This window comes from Procambarus clarkii, chromosome 56 (assembly GCF_040958095.1).
Source record: "Procambarus clarkii isolate CNS0578487 chromosome 56, FALCON_Pclarkii_2.0, whole genome shotgun sequence".
Taxonomy (NCBI): domain Eukaryota; kingdom Metazoa; phylum Arthropoda; class Malacostraca; order Decapoda; family Cambaridae; genus Procambarus; species Procambarus clarkii.
The window spans coordinates 20079776-20090064 of record NC_091205.1 but is presented as its reverse complement, the minus strand read 5'-3'; the positions used below and the strand labels follow the sequence as shown (position 1 = coordinate 20090064).

Genomic DNA, 10289 nt, shown 5'->3' with positions numbered 1-10289 from the left:
TTTATATCTTGTGTATTACTGAACTCAGATTCCCAGTTTATATTGTGAAGTGCATTTATGAGATTGTGCATTGCTACTTTGCTGTATAGTCTGAGGTACGTTTCTTGATATCCAAAGGTGTTATGTCCATGTTTGCTTTGAAGTGGGTAGGACATTGGTCAGTTGTTCTGTCAGTGATTATACCAGAGGCAAGGGGGATTTATGTTATTCAATATGTGGTCCAAGGTTGTGGCGGATGTTTGAGTGATTCGGGTAGGCTTGGTCAGTAGACGACTTGGAGGGTTATTTTGTTGACAAAGGTCAATGCTTAAGTCACCTAAGATGTGATTTCTGTTGAGCTTGTTTATGATTAGATTGTTTAGGTTATCTGAGAATGCAGTTGTGTTAGTACAGTATTGGGAAATCTATATAAATAGCTCCAGTAGTTATAAAGGATTTAAGGGATTAAAGTATACCTCTAACCTAATGCAGCTGGATTATGTTTAACAAGATCGACTCCACATTGGTGCAAAGTATTTCACAAATAGTCCAACATATATGGTATACAGAGTTCTGAATGACGTCTTGTTCACATTTCTTTAAAAAGTCCTTTTGTTGCCCAACATTACATATGTAGCTGATGTTATCAGGTTTGCGTGTGCCTCAGGAAATAGGCTTGGTGTGATATTTTCCCTTAAGTCTTTTCTGTTCAATTCTAGAAAGGTTTTCCTCACCAGTTGGAACCTTGTATCTGGCTTCCTGTTCCCAGCAACATTCATCATTACACTATATTTGCCATTAACAAAAATAATTCCAGAGCAAAGTCAACTCACGTATCAGGAACGGTTGAGGGCCACAGGGCTAACACCACAGCAAATCAGGCATGACCAGGAGAATTTCATTGAAACTTTTAAAATGCTTAACAATTTGGAGTATGTTGATTCAGACAAATTCTTCAAAATGTAAGATGTAACACAAACAAGGAGCAATGGTCTCAAGCTCAACAAGCCACAATGTAGGACTGAGAACAGAAGATGCATTTTCACCCATAGGGTTATAAACACATGGAACCGCTTACTTGCTGAAGCCGTAAATGCCAAACTGTTAATTTTTAAATCCAACTGGAAAAGATAAAGGCAAATGGGGGGGGGGGCACTTTTGACAAGCCGCCGGCTTCATGTTTTCATCAAGGCCATTAGTGTTGGTGGCCTTCAGGTAAATTCAGGTAGATATGTACTCAAGCAGCCACTTCTTAACCATTCTTGCAGTTTGTTCAGGTCTTCTTGTAGCGTCTTACAGTGATACTCTGTGATGATCCTCATAACTTTATGATCATCAGCAATAAGTAATCTGTACCCTCTACCCTCTGATTACCCTCTGGGAAATCATTCATGAAATCCTAAATAAGATGGGTCTTAGTCTTACCCTATATGATGCAACTAGCTGGTATTGCATTATTCTACCCCTGAGGGTCATACACAAGCCCTTATAACATGCAGCTTAAGCTAATTACCACTAAAATAACTGTTAGTGTATATTTCATTTAGTTTAATGTGTTATTAATTATGGCACAGCATATCTCTTATTTCCTATGGGTCAAACTTTTCATTCATGGCAAGAAAATATAGAACTCAATGGAACTCTGACATAGCTTCCATCATTGCATTGTAGATACAAGTGACATTATGGTAAACTATAGTTAGTTAGGTGAAATATCATCCAAGGGTGAAATATCAGCATGGAGCGTCATGATGTAATGCAGTGCCTGTGGGCCAGATAGCTCCTACCAGCTTAATTAATATCCAACAAGTGTAGGTAATGGTCACTTTAACAAGACAAGTGAGATTTAAGACCATATGCAAAGGGTATAATGCTCCATATCAACTAACCCTGGCTTTGCGCCCTGGTGAGGCCACTCCAGATCGACAACCAGAGCGCAACACCATAGTCTCCTGAGACTGATGGATGCCTACTACTAATCTGGAAAAGCAGGAGCCAACTTGTATGTTGGTATAATGACTAGTCAACGTCATATCTAGGACCATGGGAGTCAACATAGGACGGAAAAAAGGAGGCTGTTAAATTCTTTGGAGACTGCAACAATAGTTCTACCATCTTCTGTGAGCTTTAATTCTTTTTGTCCAAGTGCTGAATGTTGATTGGATACTAGGAGGAAAACGTCTGGAACTTTTTTCAAGGAAAGTTGTTGGGAATCAATTTGTATATGTACAAGTTAAACTCTCATCAACGTATTTGAGTTTACAGATGTTTAGTGATGATTAGGTAGCCATTAACTAGCATATAAACATTGTGCTTAATTTGGGATGTGAATACTGCCAATATTGGGAGCTGGTTATTTTTTATTTGTGGTACTCTTGTGAAAGCCGGTGACCCCAACAAAATGTTGAGTAAAGAAGAGCTACAAGAAGACCTTTTTATTCGTATTGCCCCAATATAAAAATACTGTATATAAATAATACAAATGACACCAAACCGAGTCTCACCACCTCACAGTAATGGCTTTTTGTTTTTCTAGTTATATGTACATATATTAAGAAAATCAATTGGAGGACTTAAACCTGCAATCAGGGTACTCCCAGCTACACACCTTACCCTTGCACCATGACATGGTACATTTTCTCATTGATACATACAGTATCACATTAGTGAGAGTTTTGTAAACATTAGATATTATTATTATTGGATAAATTCATTATTTCAGTACTGTACAGCAAGTTCAGTAAGTTGTGGTGGGAGATGCCAGAAATGCTTTTGTAATGTGCATTATGCATTTTGTGGAGCTAGATGAAAATATCTTGGCTTTGGGGAAGTCCATGACATGCATTGCCATGGACTTATCCATATAATTTGTATTAACGTGCAAATTCACTCTGCATGAAATTTTCTAGGAGTACATCCTCTTTCAAATTAAGGGACTATTGCACACTAAAGACTAGTGTAACTGATATAATTTACAAGTGAAATATTAACTAACACACAGTTCAGCAATGTCATCCACTTCACATGTAAAAAGAGTGCTAATGAAATTCCCATAAAACCAGTCATAGGATACAGATGATAATTTCCATAAGCAATTATCCTGTTGCTGAAGGCTTTCTTTATACCCGACAGATCATGAGCTAGACAACTATGGTGTCAAGACCTTCCATGACCTTGTTTAGGTTACTTATCTGAATAAAGAATATACTTGTTGTGGAAAATTCTATTTTATTATTTATATATTTATTCATCATAGTTAATAAAGACAGTCCATTTTTTAAGTTTGTCTATAGTGTATTGATATTTTTTGGTGTTAAACACTTCATTAACATTCAAAAGCAAAATACAATCATTGTAATATCTCTCATAACTGCAATTATAAATTTAGTTAATAAAATTATACCGTGTCTTATAACCAGAGGCTGAGCTTCTTAAAGTTATGCTTTGCTCTTTCAGCTGATCTCTGATGCAAGTGATTACCTAGCACAGAGAAGCCAACTTTACCGACGACAAAACTAAATTCACTATGTAATTTGGGAATAATTTTCACTTGATCATTAGGACAAATCATCATAAATGTATTCTTGGTCTCCCTAATGACAATTCCTTGTGTGCCTACATACTCAGAACACCTTGATTTGGTAACTCTCATGAAACAACCAAAATATTCAATCTTTCTTACTCGGCTTTGTACTGCTTCTGTTCTGGTGTCCCTGTCACTTCCAGTCCAACCGTTCTCCATAAAATGATTAATACCTAGAAGATCCACAGCATATTTTTTCCATATGTCGTTTATGGGGAGAAACATGTTGAAAGTTTTGTTTGACCTGTCAACTTTATGCAGACCCAATTCCCGTCTTTCACGACCCGTCAAACGCTTCTTCCCTCGGTGTGGTGCATCTTTCTTAATATTTTTTTTATTGAGGGATTTGTGAGGTCGTCGTCTAGCTTTCTTATCTGTTAGCAGGAAGGATTTTCTTACCTGAAATACAGTACATCATAAATATTTACAATATTCACATTAAATTAATCAAATTTATTCATTTAATTGTCAGTTAAAGTGAGGTATTGTACAGGGAAATTAAGTGATGGGAAGGGAATCAACAATAGGTTGACTGTGAAAAATTACATATATGATGGATCTCTTAATGGCAAGAGGGAAATAGAACAGGCTAGAACATCATGTTTAGCTGCCAGGTATTTTTCTTGCTATGGTGAGAGGTTTTCATGAAAAAAGAGCACATCTTCCATTAGAGTGAGACTCTTAGCAAACAGCATCAGTGATATTGATCCATTAAATAAATGGAAATATGCCTTTTGTATGCCATAGCTACAGTATGTGGGCTTCAATTAAATACAATGGGGCCTCGACTTACGAATTTAATCTGTTCCCAGAGACAGATCATAAGTCGAATCAAATTTTCTCATTAGAAATAATGTAAACTGAATTAATCCGTTCCACACCCCCAAAAATATTAACTTTAAAATACATTTTATACCGAATAACACTCATTTTGTACTAGCTACAATACAGTACTGTATGTATATCTTACCTTGAATGAGGACTCTTGTTGCCATCTGGAAGATGGTGAGGAAGAGGAGAGGTGTTAGTGTTTGGAAGGGGAGTCCCCTTCCATTATAACATCAGGCAGTGATGACTTTTCTGGGGTACTCTCCTACATTTTGCTTGCATACCACTAGCACCTGCTTGTGGCTCACTACTTGTATTTCTCACTAAAAACCTGTCTAGCGACACTTGTTTTTCCTATGTTGTAACACTTGTCTGAAGTGAGACATCACATTGTCATTAAAAAGGTTAACTCAATGGCCTGTTACAGCTGGATTTGGGTGACACTTTTCAGCAAAATATTGCAATTTTTCCCATACTGCACACATTTTCTTAATAAATGAGGAAGGGACATCCTCTACTCTACATCAGCAACTCTCATACCATTTTCAAGTCTACGAATGATCTCTTGTTTTATCCTCTATGGTCATCCTCACATGTGTTTTCTTAAGTTGAACCTTACCACTGACTTTCTTGGGGCCCATGATGTGATATATAATAACTGCTTTTATGTTCAAAAAATAAAAAAGCACAAAAATAATGAAATTCTTTACAAGCATGATTGTCACTAAGCTGGCGGCTCTGGTAAACTGAGGTGGGGTCAGCCGTGGCACCAGGAACTAAGTGATCGGTCGACCCATACGCGTATCAACAAAGTTGCTAGTCGAGGCAAAGGTTGTAAGTCAAGTCCCATTTTCCGGCGAAATTTACGTTGTAACTCGAAAAATTCCTAAGTAGGGGCAGTCATAAGTCAAGGTGCCACTGTAACATATACTGTACATGTGTAACTCTTAAGATGCATTAAAATTACAAATACATCAATAGTATTTGATATCACCTCAATAGTATATGATATCACTATTACCACTCGCATATAAAATAATAATTACAGAACTATAATTCATTGCATAATATATTATTGTTTAACTCTTCCTTCTATATGCAGATGAAGTCACAATAACATGGCTGAAAACTTTTGACCAAACTACACACTAGAAATAGAAGACAATGATTTTTCGGTCCAGCCTGGACCATTATCAAGGAAATTGTGACAGTATCAAGTCTTCCTTCTATATCTTGGATTGCTTTTTTATCAATAATATTTTATATAGATTTGCATTAAAGCATTGCTGCTGAGCAGTTTCTTCATGGTGTGTAGGTGATGCAAGAAGTACATAAACACACACTCACCTCATCAGTAACTTCATCTTTATCAGCACTGGGAACAGTAGCCTCAAGAAAGTCTCGGAGTTGCTGCTTGGATGAACCAGCATCTGCCTCATGTGCAAGACCAATTAAATCTGATGAACGTTTTATGACAATTTCTGGCAACTCTTCATAGATTTTCGAAGTTCTTACTTCCATTGTGCAATTTTGCCTGTAAAAAGCAAATAGTATCATTAATAATAAATTATTCCTGTGAAATAAGAGACTTCCTAACACCCATAAGCGTACTGATTCCATAAACATTTGTCAGACAATTAGGAAAGCTCCGAGATACATCATCATCAAAAGACAATACGACAATTACTAAGAAGCACTTAGGATATTTGATCACTGCTTCATAATCTGAAAATTGGATTTAAATTCTTAAAACTAATAAGATGTAGAAAAGCTTTATGTAGTGTCTAAGACATTTTTGTTTTAAACAATCTTAATTATTGAAAATATCAAAGGATAATGCAAATTCAAACATTAGGTATATAATCAAGTAAGGCTAAAAATGGTTGCTAATTCTCTGTGTTGTACAATACGGTATCTAATCTTAAGTTCTGGATGGAAGTGTCTTCGACTTTTTCTTTTAATGCATCCCACTTGCTGACCGCTCCTACTGCGTATGAGTATTTCCTTGCATTTCTATGACTCAACTGTGAGTGCAGCTTTCACCAATGTCAATGTCCTCTTGTCTAATTTTCTATCAATTTAAAGATGCTGTCTTTGTCAATCCTCTCCATTCCTCCTAAGTATCTTGTATGTTGTAATCATATCAACTCTTTCTTCTCTCCTTTAAGATTGACTCTTTAACTTGTTTTCATAACTCAGACCACTTATTTCTGATAATGAAATTACAACCTTCAATACTTTTAACATTTCTATTGGTGTTTCATGAGGTAAAGTTTATGCTGGTGCTCCAAATTCTAGTATTCTTGTCAACCACAAACTATATGTATGGCCTTAAAAGTGTCCTTATCTAGATATTTAAATGTTGTTCTTATGTTTGCCAGGATTCCAAATACTGCTAGTATTATGGTGTAAATTCCTTCCGGTCTTCTACATTACTTAAAATTTTATTTCATCCCAGTTCACATTCTATTAGGCTAGGCTGGGTTAAACGAGTACAAGTTAGATTAAAAACAATAATTAATTAATTTTGTTGGTGGCAGGAAGCCTATGTGTATGTATATATATATATATATACACTTCAGGAATGTAAGGAGGTATCCCCCTTTCCATGGTCAAACTACTGACCCTTCCCAGGATGTAACCCTAAAACTGTTGCCTAACTCTTGGGTATCTATTAGATGAACAGAGGCATTCGGTGAAAGGAAATGCACCAAAGCATTTTTATCATGCTCAGAAATTAAACCAAAGATCCCCACTTGCACCAGTATGCTACATATACACCACTGCACAAATCATCGCCACTAAATGAAAAAAAAAAATCATAGATCTCTTCTTCAATGTCATTTTGTATCTGTCCATATAACACAATATCTAATGAATATATGAAAATTGCATTGCAATAAGACTAGACACCCTTTTTTTTTTACATGTGTCAGATTTATCCAAAGAAATATAGAAAACAAAAATAGGGTATTATAGGGTATATAGGGTAATTTTTTTTTTTTTTTTTTTTTTTGAGATTTATATACAAGAGTTGCTGCATTCTTGTACAGCCACTAGTACGCATAGCGTTTCGGGCAGGTCCCTGGAATATGATCCCCGCCGCGAAGAATCGTTTTTACAACCAAGTACACATTTTACTGTTGAGTTAAACAGAGGCTACAGTTAAGGATTTGCGCCCAGTAAATCCTCCCCGGCCAGGATATGACAAAGCGCTCGCGGAACGCCAGGCGAGTGTCTTACCACTACACCACGGAGACCACTACACCACTAATCTGTAGTAGTAAGAGTCCGTATTCAGTTAGTTGTTGTTCTTAATTTACCATTATCATATATTATGTTAGAATACTAAAACTACCACATACTTGCAATCAGTTTTTTCTAGGTAGCGTGACTTGAATTCCTGTTCTACTACTACGTGCCGTAATGTTGATGTTGGTACGAAAGGCAGCGACGAGACTAAGTCGTATGTGCCCTGCTAGTCCAAATTTAGAGAAGGTAGTGAGAGTATACTCCCTTGTGAAGAAATATAGCGGTCAGCGGGAGGACGAGTCACAGCTCACAGCCTTCTTCTTCTTGATCGTAGGTGCAGTTTGCATGTTCACAGTCTGCCCTGACCGCCCAGGCTGCCGCAGCGTCTCCTTCTCATACTCTACAACGTACTACGAATAGTTTGCACAAAAATCATATTGAATCTTTTCTTAGCAAAAAAATATAAAACTTTTTAACTTACTTTTACATTTTTAAATAATTATGAGTTCAGTGTACATTAAGTTCGAAGTAACAGCACATAACTTTAATAGAAACAAAGGCAAGTGTGGGTTTGTGTGCTGGATGAGAACGATTGTCTGTTTACCAACACAGATCAGCTGTTGTAAACACGAGGATAATTTTGTGTGCAGTCATCGGGAGGACAACCTTTTCATGCAAACTGCACCTACTATCAAGAAGAAGACTATTGTGTTGTTTGTTAAGTTTAATTTTTTTTTAAGTTTTGCCCCGAGGGGCGAGTTTACTGGGTAGCGCCACTCACTACACCGCCATAGCAGCATGTACAACACCCCCAATAGGAAGAAATCCCGCTGGGTTGTTCATCCCTTTATTATGCACCCCATACCCATCCCGTGGGCGGTGGTGGGAAGGGTTACAGAGGCCTAATCGGTTCAGGAGTTGAACCCTCTAGTTCGTTTAGCTAAGCAAATAAAAATCTTTTGACGCTAGTTACACAATTGTTAATGTTATACTGTGTGTATATATATATATATATATATATATATATATATATATATATATATATATATATATATATATATATATATATATATATTGTATATATATATATATATATATATATATATATATATATATATATATATATATATATATATATATATATATATATATATATAACTGAAAACTCACACCCCAGAAGTGACTCGAACCCATACTCCCACAACTGGTATGTACAGGGACGCCTTAATCCGCTTGACCATCACGACCGGACAATAAGGAAGTGATAGCCGAGGCTGGTATGTACGTCCCTGTACATACCAGTTGTGGGAGTATGGGTTCGAGTCACTTCTGGGGTGTGAGTTTTCAGTTGTATATAGTCCTGGGGACCATTCAGGCTTGTTTGCATATATATATATATATATATATATATATATATATATATCATTTACACAAATGCATATATACACATCGATAATCTTTTGTATCACAAGTGATTTAATTAGAGGCTCACAACAGTCACTATACAAGGCACTTTACATCTGGGGTGAGTCACACATGGAAACATCTGTTAGATTTGGATGTGACAAAGACTATAGGTCCGGATGGAATCTCACCATGGATTCTAAAGGAAGTAGCAGAAGCTCTGTGCCTGCCACTCTCCATGGTGTACAACAAATCACTGGCAACAGGAGAACTGCCAAAAATTTGGAAGATGGCCAATGTAGTCCCAATATACAAGAATGGTGATAGGCAGGAGGCACTAAACTACAGGCCAGTGTCCCTAACTTGCTTTCCATGCAAGATGATGGAGAAGATTGTGCGAAAAAAAACTAGTAGAACATCTGGAGCAAAAAAACTTTGTAACACAACATCAGCATGGGCTCAGAGATGGCAAAACATGCCAAACAGGTTTAATTCAGTTCTATGACTAGGCAACAAAAATTAGGCAAGAGAGAGAGAGGGCCGAGCAGACTGCATATTTCTAGACTGCCAGAAAGCCTTTGACACAGTACCATAAGAGACTAGTGCACAAACTGGAGATGCAGACAGGAGTGAAAGGGAAGGTACTCCACTGGATAAGGGAGTATCTAAGCAACAGGTCACAGCGAGTCACTATGAGGGGTGAGGTCTCGGAGTGGCGGGGAGTCACCAATGGAGTTCCACAGGGATCAGTCCTTGGACATATACTGTTTCTGATATACGTAAATGATCTCCTAGAAGGAATTGACTCGTTCCTCTCAATGTTTGCTGATGATGCAAAAATTATGAGGAGGATCAAGACAGAGGAAGATAGTATGAGGCTACAAGATGACCTAGACAAACTGAAGGAATGATCCAACAAATGGCTACTAAAGTTCAACCCAAGTAAATGTAAGGTAATGAAACTAGGCAGTGGAAACAGGAGGCCAGTCACTGGATGCCGAATGGGAGATGAAGTCCTTCACGAAACGGACAGAGAGAGAAAGATCTAGGAGTTGATATCACGCAAACCTGTCTCCTGAAGCCCACATCAAAAGAATAACATCAGCGGCCTATGCGAGGCTGGCTAACATCAGAACTGCTTTCAGAAACCTGTGTAAGGAATCCTTCAGAATCTGGTATACCACATATGTGAGGCCAATCCTGGAGTATGCAGCCCCAGCATGGAGCCCGTATCTAGTCAAGC

At 37.3% G+C, this 10289-nt stretch overlaps 1 protein-coding gene across 1 annotated transcript; it reads right to left on the bottom strand.

The window, feature by feature from the left end:
* Positions 1 to 3187: 3187 nt before the first annotated feature.
* LOC138353102 (ribonuclease P protein subunit p29-like) lies at positions 3188 to 8043 on the bottom strand. The gene is made up of 3 exons (XM_069305824.1): positions 7756 to 8043; positions 5738 to 5924; positions 3188 to 3961 (listed from the first exon to the last, which is right to left on the bottom strand). Exons 2-3 carry the CDS (start codon positions 5909 to 5911, stop codon positions 3389 to 3391), a joined length of 747 nt encoding a protein of 248 aa, XP_069161925.1. The 5' UTR covers positions 5912 to 5924; positions 7756 to 8043; the 3' UTR covers positions 3188 to 3388.
* Positions 8044 to 10289: the final 2246 nt, after the last annotated feature.

Bases quoted from the DNA above. Each gene is read 5' to 3' on its own strand.
- LOC138353102 (XM_069305824.1), bottom strand. From the start codon at position 5,911: ATGGAAGTAAGAACTTCGAAAATCTATGAAGAGTTGCCAGAAATTGTC. The intron at 3,962-5,737 runs GTGAGTGTGTGT...ACTGTATTTCAG, and splicing joins AAGATGAAGTTACTGATGAG to GTAAGAAAATCCTTCCTGCT.